The sequence below is a fragment of the Calypte anna genome, chromosome 2 (assembly GCF_003957555.1).
Source record: "Calypte anna isolate BGI_N300 chromosome 2, bCalAnn1_v1.p, whole genome shotgun sequence".
Taxonomy (NCBI): Eukaryota; Metazoa; Chordata; class Aves; order Apodiformes; family Trochilidae; genus Calypte; species Calypte anna.
The window spans coordinates 49,402,442-49,427,429 of NC_044245.1; the positions used below are offsets into that span (position 1 = coordinate 49,402,442).

Consider the following 24,988-nt stretch of genomic DNA (forward strand, 5'->3'; position numbering starts at 1 on the left):
GCAGGAGTTATACTGGTATTGTTTGTATCCAAGATGGAAAGTGAATCTTTTAATTGTGGAGTGTTGATTTCTTACAAAATGTGTTTCCTCCAGGAGGCTGTGGACTGCAGCAGCAGCAGCCCCTTGTTAAGGCTTCACATCATTGCTCACATATTGCTCAAGGATTTATTTGCCTAGCTCTTGAATAGCATTTCTCACAGGAAGCAGATGTCACTTTTACTTCTTGATCTGTGCTGGCTTCCAATTCAGGTTTGGTTTTATTGGAAGGTGTTGCTTTGGACCAGGAATGTTCTGCCTGGGAGATGTTATGATTACAGGGAGAAGTGAGCTACAAGCTGTAGATATAATTGGGAGGTGAAGGAGGGAAGGTGTTTACTGTGCAGTTCCCACCTTGTCTTAGACCATCCAGAGCTAATCTTTTTGCTCTCAAGAGTTATTTTTTCCCTTGATTTTTTTTACTGAACTTTGGTTGCACTGTTATTTCTATATAGCTCTATAAAGCACTGGCAGCACTGCCTAATCCTGCCCTGAAAGCCTGAAAGCTGCTATTCTGAATGCTTTTTTGTGAGTTTTGAATTGCAAAGTCTCTTTAAGAAAAAAGAAATATTGTGTATGTTTTGACAGCTCTTTGTAGTGCCCAGTGAGCTATCCCTCTAAGCTCTGTAGAGCAAATAGAATGATTCTTACTTTAAATGGTACAGTTTGATTTATTTCTGACTGTTTTTTAAATTGAACCCAAACAAGATAATCAAGCCTGAAAGCGCCTATCTGGGTCAACAGGAAGTTAGAAAAAAAATTTGGTGTTAAAAGCAGCACTGTACTTGGAAGCAGGAGTAGCAGTGAAGTAAAGAGAGAGATGCACCTGGACTTTGGTTTTTGCAGACGAGTGGCAGTGCAAAAGGTAAACAATGAGCTTTAAGCAAATCACTGATATGAAGAGATATTTCATCTTATCCATAGCATTTTGTATTAAAAAAAACCCCAAACAAAACCCAAGCAACAAACAAAAAACTATATGACAGACTCAAAAGGCAATATCTCAATAACGTCCTAAGCTTAAACTTTCATTCAATATAACAGGGAAGGAATATTCCAGAGTAGTTCTGCAGAAGTATAGAATTTGTGAATATTAAACACAGAAGCAAAGTAGCAAGAAATTGCAAAAAATATAAAGAAAGTTGCAACACCGTGTGTTGGAGCATTCCATCTGCTGGGGATGTATTGCTGTATCCTGTAACCAGCATGAGGTCATTGTACCCTTTTTCCCATTCCCTCAACTTTCACTGAAGTTTGAACTTTGTCTCTCTTAGCCTTTTTCTCTGGGCTGAATCATGGCACTTGCTTGAGAGAGTCCTTCTGGGTATTTTCTCTTTCACTCCGCACCTGTATCTCCTCTCACAAAGCTATTCCCTGAGCGTCGTAAGGAATATCAATGAAAAATTCACTTTGTTTTGTCAAGTTTTTGGTCTGACCCTTAATTTAGAGCAGGCATTTCAGTCTACAATAACCTCTGTGTTCCTGCATGCTGCAGTGAAAGAATTACGAGCGGTCCTTAAGCCACGTGCATTCAGGATGCTTTGGCAGCCCCACGGGACAGGTAGACTTCAGTGCCTAAAACTTATTATAAAATGAGGGTACTGTCAGTATGTTATTTTCTGTTTAATAGTGTATATGTGGATCTGCCTGTATGTAAAAGCTCCATGATTCACTGAGGCCATTAGGAATGGAATGGCATAGTGTCATTTCAGGCACACAGCTCTTCCAAATGAACAGCTTTTTCCATCTCTCCCCAAGGAACCCTGAGAGGCATCCAGCATGTAGGTGGGAGGAGGCTGTTCATAAGTCTTCCATCAGAGCATCCAGGAACACAAAGCTTATTGTTGGGATGAGCCTGCAGCTCTGGGTGATAAATAAAGCAGGGCAGTTAGATGAGAAGGGCTGACTTTTCTTGCTTAAACAAAAGAGAACTGAATTTTAAAGTTGAACAACCTGGAATTCTTATGAGCAAATGGAGCACATATTGGTGGAAGGTCCAGACCTAAGCACAGTATTCTATAAGCATGGTGAAGTAATCAGACAACAGTGCAGAATTAGAACAAAAAGCTCTTTTGACTGACTTAATCTCAGACATATATTATGTGCTTTTGTCTCTGCTGTGCTTTTTGCCTCTCTGTTCCTAACATTCATTGATACGAATATAGCCAGTCCAGGTTGCTTAGTTTTTTTCTCTTTTTGTAGTGAAATGAGGCTACCAGGTGCCACTAATTGTCAGGCACAGGTGGGCTTAACACAAGCTCATGCCCACTACCTGGCAATTAGTGGCACCTGGTTGCTTCATTTCACTACATCTTTTTGCCACAATAATTCTCAAAATTGCATATACCCTCTTGGTTTTCAGTCCTCTGAAGACAGCAGACCCAGGTTTGCATAGTTTGACTCAGATGCTAACAAGAATGTGCTTTCTTAAGTAGTTTTGGCTTATTTGGTTTCTGAGGTCATGGGTATTGTGGAGGAACACCTGCTCACATCTTGCTTCAGCACTAAATCCCTATCCCAGACAAACCCAGAAGGGCATGACACGGGAGGTGAAGAATAATATAAAAAGCTGCTCAATGACTTTTTTGAGCATCCAAAAAGGTTCATGGATAATTATTTTATTCTCCCTGGTTTTCTCATATCCACACCAAGAAATAAGAGAGAAAGATGCTGTTTCTTCAACTATTACTTTCATCGATTGAGAGAATAAAAAAACCGGGAGCAAACCAAGGCCTCTGCAAACAATATCAAAAGTGTTAAAGGCCAGTTGTGCACCTTCCTTGTATGCCTGATGCAAGCAGAGATTTCTGTTGGCAAATGCTGCTTTGGCTAAGACTTCTGAAAACTTGTTACCAGTCTGTGTGGGTGTGTGCGCATTTACTGGACATTTCCTTTTTTCTTTTTTTTTTTTTTCTTTGTCTTTTTCTTTCTAACGGAGTCTGTTTTCCTTCAGGGTGGCAGAACACAGTGCATCCAAGAAGTCTGTCCCATTCTGTCCTGTCCCCAGCACCTCAGTCACACTCCTGCTGGACAGTGTTGTCCCAAATGCTTAGGTGAGTGGGTTTTTTGCCCTGGTAATTTAGTAATTAATATAATATGTTTCTGCATAGCATCTTTCATATTAGTATTTCACAATCCTGGTAAATTCTAGGAAGTGGAAGAGACAGTATTACTCAGTGGCATTTATAGCCTACAGCTTTAAGCAGTTACTCATGGTCAGTGTATAGGGTTGTGATGGGTGATACTAAGCATGCAGCTGCAGAAGAGCACTTGAGCATAGACAGGTTGGCTTGCTTAGGCAGACAAATCAAGAGATGTTTCCCATCTTTGCTGCATGTTTTACAGAGCAGGTTGAGACGGGAGGAAGTGTTTTGTTGGAATTTGCCACAAGAAAAAGGCCTCACCCTCCCATATTTTTATTCAAGTGTTCATTTGCATTCTTTTATTTGAGGAAAGGCAGCTCTGAAGAAACTTCTGGACTGAAACTGCATTCTTATAAGCTGTTGTCAGAGAGGTCACAGACCCAGGAATCTGCCTCATCATTCATTGCCTTCTTATGGTGGAATAGTGGTTTCAGCTAGGAATACTTTCAATTACATCTTTCCAATACATTTTAAAAAAAGGAATAATTCGGAAGTGCTAAGAAGAAGAGCTCTCTAGGAAAAGCTGGTCTTCCAAGTCATGCTGAAGAAAGCAATGATCAAAAGTTTTGATCGTCCTTTATTTTGCTTGTGCCATATCCACAGATCCCACAGAATAAAATTCCTTAGCATGTGTCCCTTGATTTCATAAACAAAGAATATATACAACCTACTAAGTAAATTCCCTTTATTTTGGTTTTTGAGCTTATACGTAGGTTTTTTAAAATATTCAGAGCTGTTAACTGCCAGTTCTTCAATAGAAACTTTTGTAATTTTGACCATAGCTTTACTACTATCCAAAGTCTGTTTCCAGAGCTAGTTTAGGGGTACAGAGAGGTTTGGCTTTGGAGGCAGCAAGCCATAGAGATTTTCATCTTCTTATGATACTTAACATTTTCAACCACTTGAAACATACCTGAGTTTATTTATTTATGTGTTTATTTGCTAACTGAGAATTGATACAGATAACTATCTGCCTGGAGCTCTTAACTGGAGCATCAGAGAGTAATACCATAGAGGAATGAAATTGAGAGGAAAAAACTGAAATGCTGATCTGTTTTGGCTGAGGACATTTTTCTTTTCCTGCTGTAGAATCCTCTTGTCCTCTCCACACCACCCTTTTTCCAGATGAACCTTCCTCTCCTTGATCTAGGCATTCAAAACTCAGCTTTAATTTTTGGGGACTTTTCTACAGAGTGTTTTTTCTCTTTTTGAAATGTCTGTAAATGAGTTCACTAAAAAGAATGATTTTCATTTTATGTGGTCTTCTCTCTAAAGCATGTCACATACCTGTGAGCAGACAATATCTATTTGCAGAGAAGTGCTGAAAGTTTTAGAGTGGAGGTAGAGCCAAGGGGTGTGTAGCAAACTGCATGGAGGTCTGGAAGGAGAAACGTTTTACAGAGATGCTGAGGCATGGTTTTTAAAGTATCATGTGGAGGACCTCCCTGCAATTGAATTCCTGATACTCAGCGTATATAGCTTAGAAGAATGCTGTGGACTCTACTGGGACTTGAATTATTAGTTTAACTAGTGGTTATGAGCCAGGAAAGCCAACCATTAAGCCAATATACTCACCACCACATCTTTTAAAGTGGTAGCTCCTTTGTCAGTGGTTTTTTACCAACTATTTGAACTGGGTTGGCCACCCTGAATTGTGATGGGTGGTTTTCAAGGCATGGAAATAAGCTGTGAGAGAGAGCTGGACTTCTGTTCACTTGTTGACATAAGTTATGCTATTGAAGTCCTGGCCCCACGTAAAGCAGTAGAAATGCAGTTAAAGGCAAGGCTATGGCTTGGCTTTGTCCATAACTGGTCCACGGACGTAAGGCAGTTCCTTTTAGGGCTATTGAGCATCCTTCACTAATTTCATGTGCCAGTCCTGCAAGAGAAATTAAAACTTCTGTAAAGATGCACTTTCAATAAAAAGAAGGCTGGTTATGCCAGCACAGGTTAATCCAAGGTAGCTAATTTGCAGGAGAAAGGTGTTCAAATTGTGTTTAACTGAACTATAGCAATTATTTCTTAATTTTTGTTCTATAGTTATTTTAACACCAGATTTGTAAAAAATCAAGGCGAATCCAGTGGAATTTGCTGTGTACTTATCCTTTTGTTTGATTATATCTCAGAGGAAAACTGAAACTTTTTCTTTTAGGCTGTTGTACATTTATCAAGAATTATTGAAAAGTGAAGGAATTATAGTGTGCCAAGATCTGGTGGTTTGAGAGCTAAAGTATTGGCCTAGTACTTAGTAACTTCTTTTATGTACTTATAGTTGCTATTCCCTGTCTCGGAACTGATGCCTATTTAACATCAGATCTCAGAACTTACAAGTTGGCTGCCACCAAAAGTACACAGGGGAAGGTATTCAAAACCAGGAAGATAAGTATAGTGTTTTAGTAAATAAAAGAAGATGGGGAATTATAGAAGTCTGCAAAATGGCAAAGTGTGTTGCAGCTTGGATTTGGAAGGGCCTGCAGTTTTGCAGAACTTCAGGAAAGATTTGATAATGAAGCTGCCTTCCCTGTATTAAAGCTCTAAACCTTACCTCACTCTTATGAAACCCAAATATTATATTGATTATGGAAATGACATATCCTGTGTCACCTTCATTCTGGTCATCAGTGGTGAAAACCCAAGTATTTCTTGAGTCTGTGTGTGGACATGGTACACAAAGCTATCTTAATGAGACTGGACAACAATCAATGTTTTGATTTTTCATCAGTGTCACTAAGTTGATTCGGTTTGTCTGATGTGAACCCCTGAGGTAGATATGCTAAAACCAGCTAAGTTTGCTTTATTTGATAAGTTACTACACTAAATTAAAGACTGTTTAAACTAGTTCAAGGGTACCTATCCTAAGAATTTGCAGTGCTTACTTTTTATTCCTTTAGCTGTACTGTGCACTTTATGATGAGAAAGAGAAGAAAGATTTTTCCAATATAAACATGCCATAAATTATATTTATATTCCCTCCCACAGTAGATTTTGTACAGATGAATGTGTGCTAGAAGAACAGTGAACTGTTAGAAGTACATATTTTTTTTCACACCAGAATGGAAACACATAGCAAATGACATATTGCACATGAATTTGGTCTGGAGACAATAATCCCTACTATTTTTGTTGACAATATGGCATCTTTTCAACCACATTGTGTTTCTATTTATACTCAGGGCAGAGAAAAGTGTTTGACCTCCCATTTGGAAGCTGCCTCTTTCACAGCAACGTGCATGATAATGGGTCCTCATTTATTTATGACAACTGCACAACATGTACATGCAAGGTAAATCCACAATGTGTTGGTATTGTATGCTGCTGGCTTGCTGACTTAGCAGTAATTTGTAGGTCTGTGAAACTGTAAACCCTGACACTATTCTTTGGCATCTTGTGTGGTCCCAGAGAATCTGATCTGAAGAGCACTTGCAGTTGTGCTAGGAAAATTTAACCAAGTACTTCAGCTGAGACATTATGCCTGACTGTGTGACGCAAAGTGAAATCACACAGATTATGTGATCCTCTTTTGTGTTTGCATTACAAGTTTAGTGCATTCCAAACAAGTGGAAGGGGACTTTCAAAATGGTCAATTAACACATCTCTGCTGATGGACAGTGACTTGCTTTTAGTTTGTCTACCATTACTGTGACCACTTGTGCTTCTGCACCTGGGCAAAAAAATGAAACTAGTCACCAAATCAGTAAGATTTTGTGGGGCAAAAGAAGTACAAGCTGGGCTTTAGCTTCACAGACCATGAAAACTTCCCTCAATCCAATAAATAATTTTTATTTTCTCTGAGCTGACCTACTCAAAGCAGTTGGCTTGTAGCTTGGGTAGATGCAATGAGTGAGCAAGTAGAAATGTTATGGTAAGGACACACAGGAGCACAAACATCTTGGTGATGACATGATTTCCTTTTACCCTTTTATGTAGGATTCAACAGTGATATGTAAGAAGAGGTGCTTACTCCCCGGTGAATGCAATAAAAACAAAGACCACTGCTGCAAGGAGTGTGTCTCATATATATCTCCTGAGGAAGTGAAAGTGTGCAAGTTTGGCAATAAGATCTTCCAGGTAAACTTTCAAGTGTGGCTCAAGAATGGATGCCATTGTAACAGCTGAAAGAGGATGAGTTTATTGTAGATTAGTGTTGTGGCTTGTTTTTTAGCAGAACCTTTGCTGCCCTAATTGATGACAGAACAACTCAGAGGCAAAGCTTTGCAAAATTTACCATCTGCTGTTTTGTGTCTAAGTTTGTGTAAATTGTTCATACACAGCAGTTAAAGGTTGGTTCCTCCTTGATGTGACATGTTGTCTCCCTCTCCATATGCAGAGGTTCAAGCTGCTGTTTTATTAGAGTAGTGCACTTTCAGTAAGAGATAGTAATTTTCTGCTTTCCCAAATGCTGATATTCATGAAGAAAAAGTTCAGAGTAGGATGTAGGCTTTAGCTGCTGAGCCAAAGGGTCTCTCCCATAGCTGAGCCAGCAGGAGCTTGGTAAAGTTCATCTTGGCTGAAAGTTACTCATCTTGATTTACTACATTTCACGTCTCTGGTAAGAACAGCACCCCTGACATCTTACAATGGAATAGCCTTGTAATAACTGTTACCTACTGCACTCTCACCCAATGTTTCCAATCACAAGAGTTTCCCTGTAGAACACTTCTGCTATTGCTGAGACCCTCTTTGTTTTTCCAAGTGGTGCAGCTTTTATGACACTCTGTCAGAAAGGTTCTGTCACCTCATGGACCATCTGTGAATTAAGAGACCCTTGAATCAGATCAAATGTTAAATCCTTTGTGAGTACTTGGTTTCCTCAGCCAGAATTGCTTCCCATTTATTCCATCTTTTGTGTACATAGCTGAAGTGTTTATTCTGGAAATTACTTGCAAACCTACTGTATGCTGAGACTATACTCCATCTGATTGGCACTTTCACACTGGTGCTATTGTGCTTCAGGAACAAATGCCCACTTTTAAGGCACCCAACTAAAATATTCTGCTTCTTGTGAAGATTTTATTATGTTTCTAAGTATTAAATGGAGCAAGAAAAAATAATGAGACAGTGCAACCATTTTGGGCCTTGTGTGCAAAAAGGTAAATGCAGTGTTGCTCTGTTGAAGTTAATGGTCTAACAGAGGTAGAATGGGCACAGCAAATGTGTTTTTGTGCTCTTGTGCAAAAAAACAGCTGTGAGACAACATAGTCAGGGTAGCTGCATTCAGTCAACATTGATATATTCTGGTACACTGGTAAATGGTTGGAGAGTGGTCATTAGAGGCACACAAGAAAATGTGGTGTATCCAGAACACCAGGCAATCGTAACATGTCTTGGGAACAAAAGACAAAGGAGAGACAGCGTTTGACCAAGCATGTTGTGTGGAGTAAGTTAGGCTCCTTGGCATTTAAAATTTAGTCTGTTTTTCTCTCTGGTCAGAAAATCATATTGAGGTGGGCACGTAATTGTTCATAGCTGCCTGCTTGGAGTGCCTATTCCTGTCAGGTCTATCCTCACCCTTCCTTCACAGCAGCCCTGTGAACAGAAAACATGCACATTTTGGCTGTAAGTGGGCTAGCACAAGACCTTAAGTGGGTGAGACAGAATGTTCTAGGAACCACACTTGGCAAATGTAACACTATGTAAAAAAGAGCCAGGGCAGTTCCACGGGCAATACTTCCCAACTAAGTGGGAACAAGACTGTGAGGCATATTTTGCTCTGCACCTGATACTTTAAGAAACATACATTGACCATCTTACCTGCTCTGCATTTGAGAGGTTTAGCACTGTATATCTTAACAATTTCAGATGTTTAGCAGATCAAGTATCTGTGAAAGTGCTGTAAGTATTCTAAATTGTAATTCATTACTTGACCATTCCTGTCCTAAGTGCTGCATCTGGAAATAAATTCACTATATGCTGACATCTTAATCAAATACTTCATGTGCAACAACTTAAAGACGTCACTCAACCCAATGACTCAGGTTTTTCTAATTATGTGAGGTTAGATGAAAATTTCTGGTAGGTGTGATCACATCTCAGACACATACTGGAGAGAAAACAATGCAAATAATCAGGACACCGATGAAAAATGCAAATGTGATTTGGTTAGCCTTGGAAAAATGAATTTCTGACCTAGGGGGCTAAAGGGAAGAAAACTCTGCTGAATTTGATCTTTGCCTTTAATCTGACTGGCCATAGACAATCACCTTAAAGTATTTTAGACTAAACAATGACACAATGCCAACAGGGAAAGCCATCCTTTCTTGTGCAATGATACATTGCTAAAATATCTTCCTGTTGCCACCCCAGCTGATACTATATCATGTTCCCTCTTGCAGGATGGAGAGATGTGGTCCTCTGTGAACTGCACCATCTGTGCTTGTGTGAAAGGCAAGACAGAGTGTCGCAAGAAACAGTGCATTCCAGTCAGCAGCTGTCCTCATGTGAGTTTTTGAAAAGAACAGAGCTTTCTTCTCTTTTTTTTTCCCCTACCATCATCTTTTTCAGTGTTTCTTGTGAGTGTGTGCATGGCATTGGGGTATACACATTGGAAAGAAAGGATCCTATGGCATATTAATTTAGGCTGGCATTCTCCAAGTCTGCTACTGCTACCCTGAATATAGGCTTCTTTGCTTTGAAGACTGTGCTCCTTTTCTCCTCCTTGCTTTAGCTTTCTGTGTCCCGAGTATCTGCACTGGAACAGATATTTAATAGTTTTATAGAGTGGTAGGATGACTGCTAATATTTCAAGAGTATGTCTTGTTAAGGCAAACCACAGAAGGTTGTTGTACTTGCATTTTTCAGTGCACTTGAGGCTTAATATTTGGCTGAAAATGTAAATTAGACAAAGTAAATTATTTCAGCCTAGCCATGCCTCTCTCTCTAAGATTGCAGCCTGAGTATTTTCCATTTGAGACTCTGAAGTGAACCCAGAGAGTGCTATAATTATAACTTTACCTGATTGTTTAAAAAATTAGTGTTACTTGAAACCTTGAGTTAGGGTCAGCTTTTGTTTCTTGGATTTCTGTCACTGACATTGTTTTAATGGCTCAGGCTTTCAGAAGAGGGAGCTCTAAATAGCACCTCGTGTAAGGGCAGATCTTTGAACAGAACCTCAGAAGAGAGCCAAGTCGTTAGCATTACACCTTCTCAGTGTTTCCTTCTCCATCCTGGAAGCCAGTGAGGAAAATATGACTCACAGACACCTAGCTACAAAATTTTAAATGACAAACTCTAGTTTGTAAAATTTTATGTGTGAACTTTTGACAGCCAGAGGCGGTGGTAGAATAGAGAGTCTGTGCCTTGGTGCTCCCAGTTCTGCTCTGACTCTGGGCTGCAAGAGCAATGTTTGCATTTTAGGAGAGGGGACATCCTTTACCTGTCACTCTGGCACTCACTACAGGGAGCAGTTCTTCTGTTTGTGAGCTTCACATTAGATGCTGCATACATCTTAGGAAATGCAAACAGCTGGAGCTGCTCTTCTGAGAACCTGGTCTGACTTGGGGCAGCCAGGTTTGCTGCCTTCACACCATTCACAGCATAAGCAGGAGGTGAGAGCTTGTACCCCTCAGGTCTTCAAATTCTTTGTTTGCCAAGGGCCAGGCACACACTGCATCTCATTTATATTTTCCCTCTGCTGATGCATTTCAAACATTTAAGATGCTTTTGAGATCAAATAATTATATATGACCTAATATAGATCTTAAGTGCAACACAGAACTTCAGCAGTACCCATATGTAAATTCAGGCATTGAGATAATGAGTTGAAGTGGCTTCTAAAATGAAAACAGCGGTGGTTATAAATTCACCATTTGCAGTCCTGCAGCAGCATGACTGACTGACAAACTCATTCAGCGCTGCTACACTATTAACATGAAGTCCTAAGCTGCCCTAGACTTCTGAGTCCTCAGACAAGGCCCAATTCCTCAGGACTGAAAAGCCCATCTTTGTTACCCTGCAGCACCATTCTCTCCAGTATCTAACCAGTCAGCCTCTTCCTCACCTTAAAATGGAGTCTACAGCAAGCTGCACACCCTCCTCCACAGGTACACCTTACATTTCTGCTCTTCCAAACTAAATTGGAATGACAAGTAGGGCAAAGAATGTGAGCACTAGAGTGAGATTTATTTTCCTACTCCATGTGGGTACTAAGCAATTTTAAAGCAAGTAATGTATGCTAATGGATTTAAATCTTTTACTTTTCATCTGTGCTCCACTCTCTTTGATGAGATATTCTGTCACAAATCTATAAACATTAATTAAAGACACCACATTTATAAAAATAAAGTGATTCTGATACTAAAAGTATCATGCATAGAGTTATGCTGCTGTCTCTGCAAACTGTAGGGATGTGAACTCTTTTCATCTCTTAATATTTCTGGCAGTAAGCAGTCTCTACTGACTATTGAAGACTGTTGTGGAATGAAATGCTGTTTAGCATCCCTTAGGGAGTTAGGCTACATAAATTCATCTCATTAAAACTATGTTATGATATACATAACTGAGAATGAAAGGATTGAAGATTCACAAGAAACCTACAGCATTATTCCTTGACCTAAATACTTTGCTGTGCACTTTAATACTCCTTGCATGATGTTTTGGCTATGTTGGGATGATGGAATGTTGTTTAATTCATCAACATAGATTATTTCTTGAAAGAATGGGTTTCAAAGTGGTAATTTTGCAGAAATTTCCAATACTGTGCAACCATTTGTGTTATTCCATGAGCTGGCCACAGGCTGCAATATTTTTGAAGACTCTTTCTGGTATTTCTTTCATTTTCTTTATAGGGGCAGGAACATTCTTCTCTTCCTTTTGTTCTTTTCTTTTTAGAGTTGGATTTAATCCTGTATCGGTAATTAGAGGAATTGTCTGTCTTAGTGTCTTTTGATCTGCAGTGGAGGCAATACATCTCACAAATTCAATCCCTCCTGTCACAGTTAAAATCAAATCTGTCTTCCTTGGGATTCTAGTGAGCCTTGTGGCTTGTGGTTTCTGTTTCTTGCTTTCTGGCTGTTGACTCCACGGAGATTCTCAGTTACCTGGAGCATCAGCCCGCAAGGTGCGGTACATGCTGGCTCCCCTCCAGCAGAGCTATTAAGCATGTGTTCACTCCTGCAGAAGTTAGTGGGCCCTCCATGTGTGCTTAAACTTAAACACATGCTTAAATACTTTATAGAAAGGGAGTAATCTCAGCACTTGGCAAAACTGGGTTCCAGTGATCCTTAGACCTTTTCTTACCTAATTTGCTATTTGCTTGCCCTGGTCCTGCTTCAGACTCTTTCTTGCTTTCTGCCATTTTCTTTCCAATTACTGACTCTTATAATTTTCCACCTCACCTCCTCTCCTTGCACCTTTGCATTCCCCACTAAAATGGAGCAATGGTCAGCAGTCATGGACATCCCTCTTTTTGTACTGCCAGAGGAGAGCCTGGTGAATTTTATGGCATACAGCCTTTCTGAGCTTCAAGGCTGTGCAAAAATTAATCAAATTAAATTCACAGCACGTGAAGACATTTGCAGGGTTCGATTCTGTGGGTAAATTTTGAACCCGTGAACTTCACATAAGTTGAAAATTTATTCAGAACACGTTCTCCCATCTCTAGCACAGACTGCATTTAATGTTACACACATCTGTTATTATTACAAACAAAAAGTTGCTGTTTTTACTCTAGTGCCAAATGAGACACAAAAAAACAACAGCTGTTGCTATTGCACAACCAAACAACCCCCTCCCCCCTGCAATTAGTCTTGCCTTAAAAAAATAGAAAATAAAAACCTCAGACATAAAATTGAAAACCTCATAAAAAAGAAGAAAAATCCCAGAAAATAAATAGACTCAAATGTGGTCTGCTTATAAATATTCATAGGGAAAAATGGGATCACATCACTTAGCCCACTCCTGAGGGAACCCTCAATGCTAACGAACTCTTGCAGCATATGTTAGCAATAATGGGTTTCCTTATTCTACAAGACAAAAACAGAATCTCGGGCCAACATGGTGGCTCAAGTAACCAGCCTCAGCAGGCTGCCTTGGAGATTCCAATTTCACTTGAATTCTTGCCACTTCCAGCTTGGCTGATGATTTCAACTCTTTTATTGAAATGGAGGGGTAAGGCTGTGCAGTGCAGTGTGTGGCATTCAGCTGCACATCTTCTGTTCGTAAAAATAAGCGTTGGGCAGCTCCCTGTTTCTGTGCAACTTTAGCAGTTCCTTCTTTAAGGGTTTTTGTCCTACCAGGTTCTTGGTAGTCCTCCCTGTTGCACCCTGGTCCTCTTCTAGTCTCTTTGCTCTGGGGCCTGATGTTCACACAACATCCAAGCATTGCCCACACTACTCATGAAACCCTGATCCATCCCCTTTCTCACGTCCAGATGTGTCTAAAATCTGTTCACACACAGTTACACATTCAAAGACAAGCTTAGGCTGAACCTTTATGCCCTGTGAATGATGAGCCCTGGTGCACCATCCCCAGGCTCTCTTTCATGCCAACTGAGTACATCAAGCACCAGCAGGACAGAGCCCCCTCCCCTCCAGCCTGCTGCCAGGTAGTTGGAATTCATTTCTCTCCATGAATGTTGTCAAAGCTTGGCAGTGCTGTAGGCAGAAAGCAAGGCCGACAGCAGGAGGGATTGCAGCCTTTGCCCACTTCCCTGCTCTCTGCTTAGAGCTGCCACCTTTTTTTTGTCTGTTTTCCCAAGCTTTTCTGCACTGCTGTGTATGTTGAGTGGGCAGAATAGTACTGCTCTCTTTGATTGCTCTTTCTGGCCACCCCTTGTTGACCTGCTTGGTAGGGAACCGGACCAGTGGTCCCACAAAAGGGAATTTATCTGTATTCAACTACTGCTGGAGCAAAGGGTTGGTTTTGGGGAGCAGCACAGCTCCGTATGCCTATTTCTTCCCAGTATGGGAATTCGGGTGAGCTCCAATATCACTGTAAGTTCTGTTATAACCCAAGCCAGTTTTTGCTTGGAAAAACACATTCAGTCTGAAATTTTCCAGGCTTATTCTCTAGCTTGATGGTTTAGCTTCAGGGTATTTAAGTAAAGTCAGATAGAACATCTTTTAATTCGACGAGGACTGAAAAGGAGGCATGAATGTATGTACACAAAGGCATGCCTCCTGCTTCAAGCCAGCCTTCTCAACCATAAATTTAAATTGATCTGGGCAGAGTGGTAAATAAAGACTCAGATCTTTTGTCCATATTACTATGATTACACCAAATTATTTGCTTTTAGACTTTACATGTCCTTGAATGAATGCCCATTTGCTTCCCTGGGGAGACTGGTCCATACTTGGCAATATGATTTGGTGAGAGATACCACAAGATTTATCCATGAAATACATCTGCCAAACTAGACCTCTACCAGTGCCTTCTTCCTTCTTTCATTTTTGTAGAAAAAATGAATTATCTGGGGGGTAGTGTGGGGGTGAAGCATATTGCCTCTATGTAGTAACTGGAAGAGTGTACATTGGAAACGTATATATTTTGGGAGGTGGGGGAAAAAGTAGCAATCTTGTTAACCTGAAGACTAGTCTGTTTTACATATCCATAAATACATGAGTCCAAAATTCTCTCACACTCTCTCTAAAGAGAAAAGTGGTAACAGAGAAGCCTTTTAGTATTCCATTTCTTATAAAACTGCCAGGAAGCTCTTTGAATAGTTCTGTCTGTTTTTAGCACCTGATATTTGAAGCTGTAACCAGGGCATTGAGTTCAAGCAAAACTTAAACTATTTTCAAAGGTTTATCCAGCCTTAGAACATAACATAGTCATTGCTCCAAAAACTCTGTCATTAAATCAGCCTGTCTTTCTCCCAATTAGGGTAAAATCCTGAACAGAAAAGGATGCTGTCCTATTTGCACTGAAAGTAAGTTCTTTCTTCGCATTATTTAAATTCTTTTTTATTCTTTCAGAGAAAATAAATATAGTAGAAGTATGCTTTCTTTTCTACCTTCTTTTTAGAGGTGTCTAAAGTGCAGATGATTATTGCTGACCACAGATGTTGCCTCCTATAAATCTGTAAATTTAAAATAAAATGCCTATCTTTTTAATGACACTATTTTGTCAAATCTGGGATGCTGCTTTTTGAAGATTTAGTTGGCATGTAAAATTTGTAGGTAATTAAATAAGCAAATGAAGAGAGTTTTAACTTTTAGGACCTTTTATACCTGTAAATATCAGCTTGGCTATGTGTATATATAATCCAACACCTTTGCAGATGATTTGGGAGAGTTAAAAGAAGGTGTGAAGAAATCTGAGACTCAGTCTGGGGCAAGAGTCTAAAGTATAATAGCAAGCTATTCTGTATGTATGATGTATAGTTCAACCACCACTTTTTTATCCCTTTACTCTTCACTTCATCAACAATCATTTTAGGATACCACTTGTGTTCTCTCCTAGTCAGCAAAGCACTTAGACAAAGTTATCTTTAAGCTTGTCATATTTAACCTGTCTTCACTGAAGTTAGCAGAATGCAGTTGCATATTTCCCTAAGGACATTTTTAAGTATTTTACCAAATAGGGGCAGACTGCTAGAATTAGGTTTTGTGATTTATAGGAAGGTTTCTTAAAGAAGGAACAGGTTTTTTAAGGAGAGTGTTTCCTATTCTTTTGTCTAAAATAAAATTGGTTGTGCTGATCAACCTTTAGTATTAATTCCATATGCTAAAGAGACCTGATTTTCCACTGTGCAGCTCAATTATTTTTAAATACAAATTTGTGATTAAAAAAATCTAGTTTGCATGACTTCGGTATCAAAATGAAATTAAATACAAGTGGCAATCTCAGAAACACTTGAATAATACTGAGCAGAGGAAGAAATGAAAGAAGATTCAACTGACTAGCAGTTCATTTCATGTTAGCTCGTATTCAAGGGAGAAGAAATTTGCATAAATGTCTGCTAGAACATGACGTGTTATTAGTGCCATGAATTTATCAGTCTCTATCTTGCCTCTGTTCTTATGTTTCAGTCTTGTTTAACCTTTCTCATGTCTTCTTTTGTAACATGAGTGGGGGAGGAAAATAATGGGGCCTGCCATTCCCTCAAAGGACCAGAGAATCTACTGTAAAGAGTTAAAAAGAAGACAGTACAGTGACTCTTTCAGAAATGTTGCCAGAGGATGATAACTTGTTATAATTGTTTTATGGGAGAAGGAGGCGAAAAATGGTTTTCTTCACAGTAAAAATAACTCATCTAGGAATCAGGTTACCTAAAAAGTCAGAACTCAGTGATCTAAGAAGGGAATAATTATGGCAGTAAGATGTGAAATTTAGGGCAGACCATTGTTCCTTGTTCTCCTTCCATGCAGCTTTGTAAAAAGCTTCTGTCCATATTCCCAGTAACCTATGTACAGGCAGAATGCTCTTAGCTCTCCCTGAAGCCCTCAGGATATACACTCTCTTCTTATGGGTCCTTTCTGCACTGCACTGGCTGTAATTAAGGTTGGGTGGCTCATTGCACTGTCCCTCAGTGATCCTCTGTTGCACATGGAACAGAGAGGGATTTTTGTGGAGAGGTGCTTCACTATGGACTCATTTAGTATTTGGAGGAAAGCTGATTTTGAGCTGATGGCAACCTTTTATGATTAAAAGGCTGTTCCCAGCTTCTATCAGGTAATGCAATCAAAGGGTTTAAATACCCCTATCATACAGCAGTGGTGGCTGCCAATGGCTCTTTTAAAGTTAGCATTTTAACAGCTGCCATTTGCAAAGAGCTAATTCCACCTCTGTGCCAGAAGTGCTGTAAATTTCATCATGACACAAGACAGGCAAAAGGCATGAAGATTTCAGTGATGATGACTATCTCAGATAGTAGTTAGAAGCTTTACTAATTCAGGCAGTTTATGATGAGATAAGATGTACATGCACAGCCTTTTCCCTCACCCACCCACTCATGTTAATCCTCTCTCCACATATTAACACACCAGACGTTTCTGGCGGTCTAGCAGATATTAATTTTCCAAAGTAAAAACAACATAGGAGGTACAAGAACATACTGTACACAGGAGAGCTTTGAGTACAGTTTAAATGCAGCCAATTTCTATGAAGTGGGTCAAAAACAGTCACGTTGTTAAAGGATACACTTTAAACTAAAAAATAATAATCACAGGATTATTTTCAAAGCAATTTGTTGCAGAGAGAAAAAGTACCTTGTCTCCTAAAGGGCTGGAGAGTCTCTTTTGTCTACTGTTGCCGAAGTTAACTACGGTTAGTTTTGGCATGTTGCTGTTTAAGCTCTATGGCTGGCTTACAGTTATCACTAATTAAACACAGTGGTCATACCAGTGGAAAATTCAACAGTTTAGTTTATGCTGCTGTAAAAATGTAATGAAATGTACTCTTTTGGACTTGATTTAGAAAAATCACCGCTGACGTCAATTCCATAAATTAGTAATCCTATGTTAGACCAAGGTCATTTTCATATTAAAAAAAACAACACTAAACCTGAGTTCAAATAACAGTAACAGACTGCTCTCAGCTCCAGACAAAGATGGGAATTTGCAGTGGATGTTAAATCTTTGTTCTTGACAAAGAATTTGCTGAAATTACAGCAGACCTATGAAACCTTCCTACTGCAACCATATTTTAACCAGGATCCATAATATTAACAGAGCCTTATGGAAGTCATTGTGAGGCTTTATAAGTGGACTACAGACATCTAGGTCTAGTAGTACATGTGATTAATTTTTTCACTAAAGGCCTCCTTTGGGGCAGAAAATTTCATTCATCACAAATCATCCTGCAGCTTTTTTTAATTGACAAAATGGCCAGCAGAGCTAAACCAAACTCAAGACCATTTTGACCCAGCCTTAGGACAGAAAGACTGGTGCTTTCACCTGGTCCTGCATTCTTTTTATTTGCTTTTATAGGAATATTGACAACATTGATGACTCTTCCAAGACAAAAAAAAGAAAACAAACAAACAAATAAAAAAGTGGGGCTGTAAATTGTAGGTAGCTGGGAGAGCAGGGAGAGGAACTGAAGGACCATATAGGCCCCTGCTACTGCTGTTTCTTGTGTTATTTCCTTGCCATGGAGAAATACATCAACAAAAAGACTGCAATTGTTTATTCATAATGGAATGCTGTTCATGATTTATCTCCTCAGCCATTGCAGCCATGATGGTCTACTGTATAAATATGTACTTGGACAAATTGCTATAGCTATTTTATTTATGAAATAGACCATAAAGGCTTCTGTGGAGTTTTTGACACCACACCTTGTAATGTGTATTATATCAAGCTGCACCGTGCAGCAGTTATGAGGAAAGTACTCTATGGCTATCAATTTTTTAAAGAAAAGCTAATGAAATTCTATTATGTGTGTTCTGTAGCTAGTTTTAAAAAAAACTTAATAATGTGTTCTGTTTGATTTAGGGCTTAATTCAGCATATGGACTAATTGCATTCAAAGTTTCATTATATTGTTTAAAAGCTGAGGTATTTTTGAATTATAGATGTGCAACCAGAACACCCTTAACTGGTAAACTTGTATTTTTTCCTCCTTACTTAGAAAGTGTCCAAACCAATTTTAGTTATAATTTAAAGTATATTTTTCTTGGCCACTCTTAACTAGCTACAAGCCCAGAAGAGTGTGACCAGACATCTGGACATCTTGGACTTCAGTTGAATGCTCTGATCTCCTGAAAAAATAAAACAAGCTATTCCATGAGCACTAGAGCTAACAGAGCCTGGTTTCCTATGGATTTGTGTCCCATTTCCTTTATATCCCAACAAATAATAAACCCAGCTAGAGACAATATATCCTGTGGATGCTCTGGAGCTACAAGTGTGCTAATTGTTCAGCCAGTATGCTCATGCTCTCCGGATGGTCAGGATGTGTGTGCTGACTGTCTGGCCTCCACCAAGCAGTATATATAAATATATCACCTTTCTAGAAAGGCTAAATACTGTCTGGAGGGTGGGGGCATTGGAGGGAAAGGCAGTGGTTTTTGGCAACCACTTATTTCAGTGAGTAGTTCTTACTTTTACTCATCATACTACTTAGTAGAAATGCATTGTCTTTCAGAATCTATGCCTCTGTATTGGCCAAAACAGGTCATGATTTCATAAGGTTGTTTTTGTTTTTGTTTTTGTTTTTTAACTTATGAGAGTGTGGTAAAATTTGGGGAATGTTAAAAGATTTCTTTTCCTTACTACTGCTTTTGCAACTTCTTTTTTATTTGGTTTTTTTTTTTATGTTTTGTTTTGTTTTCAGAAAATGTGTTTTTAAAAATGGTGCTTCTTGTCCACATGTTACTTTCCCCATTACCTCTTCTAATGAAAGTCACTATTTCATTTTATTTGGTCTTATGATTTAGAAATGCAAAGCAAGTGTGCCAGGAGTTCTGTAGTATTCACTTTAGCACCTGAATACTATTATTATTAGTTTGCAAGTAAGCTGTAGAGTCTTAGTTGTGAGCTGAGCAAGCTTCACGAATCACAGATGTAGTTTATTGTTGTCAAATGTAAAAATATGAAACCCATATTTAGTTGCTTAAAAAAAAAAGAAAGTGAAAAATGCTGAGCTTTTTCAAAAGCTAAAAGTCTTGAGTATTGATTTGGGAGCCTAAATGCAGGATTTCCAAAAGAGGTTTAGAGATGTTTGTGGCCAGCTCCCAGTAACGTTTAATGAGAACTGAGTGCCTAAGGCTCTTTTGAAAAGCATAGCCTCCAGAATGTAGCTCTGGGGCTCTCCTCTGAAAAATAAATCTCTGTTTCTCAGGGACAGAGAGGGAATAAGTATATTTGCCTTCATGTGCACATGGAGGTGAGCAAAGGAGACATAAAGGATCATGACTGGTTCAAAACAAGCAAGAGGCAGTGGTTTTTTTATGCACTTGGTGCAACGATGTTGTGGATGCTAAAAACATATTTGGTTGAAGGGGACACTGGAAATATTCACAGAAAAGAAGTCTATTGCAGGTTACTAAATAAAGAGAAACCATGTCCAGCTCAGAAAGTCCTTAGGCTGAAAACAGTTGGAGGCTGGTGGAGCCTTAGGGAAAAGTAGTATCTATAATTACCCTTTCCTAACTCTACCCTAGAAAGCTGATAGAGACAAGGAGTATCCACAATAAGCCAGGAACAATTCACTGTAGGAAAAAAAAGGGAAGAATCTTCACCTTGTTTGCACAGATTAGCAAAATTCATACTCCAGGGTTGGGAAATGTAGCTTTGGTGATGCAACGACACCTCTACATCTGTGATGTCTCAACAGAAGAGCAAGTCCCATGTGATCATAACCAGGGAACCTGTGCTTCCAATAGATTTCAAAAACAGCTGAACAGAAAGACTGGAAGAAATAAAAGAAGCAAACCTTAAAGCATGGTGACTGAAAGCCTCCCAATAGGAAATAAACAACAAACCAAAATGTAAAAGTGGCAGGAACTCTTTTTCATGTTGCCCATCTTTTGCAGTCTTGTTATGCTCAGTTTTTAAGGTTTATTTCTAGGCCAACCCATTTTTCTTAGTGTCAGTGCCAGCTTTCACACACAGTGTTGCAAGGTGTAGATTTTTTTTTAAACCCACAATTTTAGCAAACCTTTCAAGAATGTTTTACACAGTGATATCAGAGAATCAATTATTCAGGCTGTTTTTAGGTAGATTTTCCCTCCCCCATTTCCTTGGATATTAAAGAAAACAGCAAAATTTGGATCAGACATTCAGCTATCCAGTCCAAAATACATTCTTTTTATTTTAACTGCACTGCATCAAGTTGACATATGATGTGACAAGATGTAACATAACATAAAACAACATTACTCTGCATAACACATTAGAAATTAAAAATAAATGTTTCCTTTGGATCCCATTGGCACTATCAATTTTACTTGCACATCCCTCTATTACGTTTGTTTCTCTCATGTCTTGCCTCTTAGCTATTTGCTTAGGTGAAGAACCAGCCTCCCACTCCTGATGTGTTAGGTAGTGACATGTATAACATCTCCACAGTCTTGGCTTCTAGAAATGTAGACATAAACCAGTACTCTTCTCTGAAATCGCCACTGATGTTAGGACTGATATTTTTGTTGATAGCTTTCTTGTTTTCATAAAAGCTGTCAGTATGTTTGAAGAAAAAGAAAAGCTTGAAAAAGTTAAATAGAATCTAAGAAGGTAATAAAATGTACCTGAATATTTATCATGCAGATAATTACATTTGTACATTGGGAAATAAGAAGCTTGTTAGGATGATTTAGTAATGGTGAAGTCAGATAGTCTCCATATAAAATCTACAGGTTTTTTTTCCATTGGTAAAAATGACTTTGGTGATTAAAATCCATATGGTTCCTGCCAATTTGTGGAGAATCTATTCATCTTTTTATGGACTTTAGAAGACAGATATTGATATATTCCTTTGTATTAATGAGGAAAATGAGGCTCACAGAAGGGTATGTAATTTTTTAAAAGCACTCTCTGATCTAAATGTCTTGGTTTTTAGGCTCTGCTTAAAGTCTGATTTCCAGAGGTGTTGATCAACTGTGGCTCATTTTGACTTCTGAAGGAGCCGTCAACATGACGTCCTTGAGAAATCAAAACTTCTGGTCCCTAGTTGCCAGACATATTAAAGAAGTGTAATAATGGTGCCAAGTCTTAGTTAAAGAAGCTTGCATGTGGCAAGTTAGGAGTGAAGTGCTAGTCTCTCAGGCACCAGCTCTGTGATGGACTGCACCATGCAGTGAGGGAGACTGAGCTAGACTTTAGAAAGACCTTACTAGCAGCAAGGACAGCTGAGTGCTGCCACAAGTTGGTGGAGGCAGCTGTGGAGTTGCTGTTATTGCTGCTCAGTAAGAGCAGGTTAGATAAACATCTGTCAGGGATAACTTAGGTACAGGTAACTCTGCATTACAGCTGGAAAAGGAAAAGGTAATGTCTCCTTCAGCACCATTTTCTGTGTCTCCATGTAGGTATCCTTGGATGCTCTTTAACCACAGCTAGAAAAACACCAGAAATATTATAGCTTTAGCATAGCATAAGTCTGCTTAGGCTGACAAACTCTGCTGAAAAAGGTGTATTGCATAATCAGAGCTGCATTGTGCTCCACCAAAGGAATTCCCTGCCTCGTCTCCATTAAATCCCTGTCTCTTTTTTGTAGGTTTGAATTTGCCTTTTTATAGCTGCTTGTTCAGGCAAACCATTGTTAATTCGAGATTTTTTTTTTCAGTGACAGTATTCTATTCCTTGTTACTCTTCCCTCCTTCCTTGGGTTTTGGGTTTTTTGGTTTTTGGTTTTTTGTGGTTTGTTTTTTTTTTCTTGATGCTGTTCACAGCTCTCTGATTACTGAGTCAAATATTGTTAGAGCACCAAGCCCTCCCCCTAAAACAGGCATAATTTTTCAAAAGCAGCCTCAGCCCATGGGTATCCAGCTGGCAGTAGCAGCATGCATTTCTCTGCCTTGAGACTCCTTCTTCCAGGAAGAGCAGCAATGAGATGTGGTTAGGACCTATTGTTATACCAGAAGGCTGCAATGCCAATAAATTTGCTGCTCTCTTTGATTGTAGAGGCAACTCAATCAATTGCTGGGTAACTGTGGGGTAACTCAGTGTCATTGACATGAGTGTGAAAAGGTTCTGCCTTTGAGCTGTGGCTTCTCCCATCAGCATACGGCTGCAAAGTTCAATGAGAAATCTCTCTCCCTTTGTAATGATGCAAATGATTGGTAGTAATACCATGCCCTGAGAGTTATTGCATCATACTAGTCAGGCACTACTGGCTTTTAGTTGGTAGGGTGAAAACAACAGCTACTACAAGCCAGTTGTATATAGACAACATAAGTTATATGGCTCGACAGATAATTTGGGAGAAAAATAAACATATCTAGTTTATGCATGTACAATATTTATAAGTGTGTCTATGTAAAATATGGACAGAATAAGGTCCTGCTGAAATACTCTGATAGATTTTAATTGCAAAGGATCACATTTTCCTAAATGGGGGGATTAAAATTGGCCTCAAATATACATATGAAGTTTTGAATTCTGCTTCTGCTAGTGGGTTAGGCTTTGCTCCCACAATACAGTTATGGTTGGTAGTTCATCCTAAGGGAATTCAACCATCTAAGAGAAATGTCTGTAGTCTTAGATACTTTGTGCTCCCAGAGCTGGCATCAGAGACACTCTTCAAGAGTGTAATTCTTAATGTATTAAAAGAGATGCCCAAAACTCATGAGATTAAAGAGTTTCTGGTCATGCTTGTTTCTCTCTATCAGCAAGAGGACAACAGAATAAATTGCTTAGACTTGACATTTTGTGCTTGTAAACCAGAAGAAAGTTTCTTGTACTTTCTGGAAATGTTATTATTTGAACAATTTCACAGGCATTGTAATAACCTGAACGGTTCAAGCAGTACATTATGTGTAAGAGACCATTACATAGATTGAAAAATGTGTCATTGGTTCCTAGCTACGTTAGCTTTCCTATACTGCCCCAAGGATTGATTTGCTTTAAGATCCCACCTGTTTCGGGGAAGATATCTGCTAAAGCCATGAAGCTCCTTTTTCACAATATACGCTCCTAGTGGGTGTCAGGCAAATTTGGTGAGAGCGGTGTTCTCTAAGTTCTTATCAACTGCTTATTTCAAGCTTTGATTCATCCTGATATGGTGCTTTTGTTTCTCACTCACCTGCAGAGCCTGGAGTTTGCACTGTATTTGGAGACCCTCACTACAACACTTTTGATGGACGGACATTTAACTTTCAGGGAACATGTCAGTACGTTTTGACGAAAGACTGCTCCTCCTCTGCCTCGCCCTTCCAGGTGCTGGTAAAAAACGATGCCCGTCGGACCCGTTCTTTCTCCTGGACAAAGTCAGTGGACCTTGTGTTGGGCAGAAGCACTATCAGCCTCCAGCAGCACCTCACAGTGAAGTGGAATGGGACCCGCATCTCACTACCTTGCGAGACACCGCAATTTCAGATTGATTTGGATGGTTATTTGCTGAAAGTGACAACCAAAGCAGGTAGGGCAAGTGTGTGTGTGTGTGTGAGTGTGTGTGTGTGTCTTCTGCCTGTATGTGTGTCTTCTCAAGTGCAACATAAACAGCAGTCAGTAACAAAGCATGATAGCTGTCATAAGTGTAGTTATAATTCTTTAAAGATCTGAGGAATGCAAAGTGCTTTCAAAAGTCCTGCAGTCCGCAAACAGAGAGAGATCCCAGCTATGAGACTGAAGTCTGCAGAATGTTTGCTAAACTTGTTTCATTCTGCAGCTGACAAATTATTGCCTGCATAGAAGAATGTGCCATGATTTTCACTTCAAGTAACTTGAGTGGCTTATGCAGAGTCTTGCAGATAAGAACAGCGAGAAGGTTCATTCTTAAACATAACATTCAGGTTTTTTCCCAGGTGCAGCAACATACCTGACAGTCTAGGTCAGCCATTACATAAAATCAAAGTAACTAATGGCTTCAATGAGTTTAAGTTGTCAAATTAGGGAAACGTTTCATTGAGGCTACCCAAAAAAATGGAGGTTTGAAAACCAAGGCTTAATTTGCTGTTCAGTGCCACCTTCTTTGGCTTGTTTTGTGATCTAGTAAGAGTTTGTCTGTGAGGAAGAGAGCCCACAGCACCAGAAGCAAAGGAAAATCAGAAACTTCATAGAATCTGGTCCCTTATTTGTAGAAACAAGGTGGGGAGATAGCAGACTCTCAGGTCTTTTGAGTCCTAGAAAATACATTGTCAAAATGCTGCCCCAGAGAAATTACATTTGGTTTTATAAACTGTTCTAAAACTGTAGCGTCCTTGCACAGATAAATACTGAGGGGAAGTTTAAAACCTTCTCATTAGCATGTGTAAGGTACTACTGTAGTCCTGGGAGA

At 39.3% G+C, this 24,988-nt stretch overlaps 1 protein-coding gene across 3 annotated transcripts in view; it reads left to right on the forward strand.

The window, feature by feature from the left end:
* BMPER (BMP binding endothelial regulator) overlaps positions 1–24,988 on the forward strand; it is a 150,899-nt gene that overhangs the window by 75,427 nt on the left and 50,484 nt on the right. For all 3 annotated transcript variants that reach the window (XM_030445119.1, XM_030445120.1, XM_030445118.1), the window contains 6 exons: positions 2,990–3,089; positions 6,353–6,462; positions 7,107–7,247; positions 9,512–9,616; positions 14,997–15,042; positions 23,801–24,130. In XM_030445119.1, the coding sequence (XP_030300979.1) occupies positions 2,990–3,089; positions 6,353–6,462; positions 7,107–7,247; positions 9,512–9,616; positions 14,997–15,042; positions 23,801–24,130 (832 nt within the window). The remainder of the gene's footprint in view (positions 1–2,989; positions 3,090–6,352; positions 6,463–7,106; positions 7,248–9,511; positions 9,617–14,996; positions 15,043–23,800; positions 24,131–24,988) is intronic.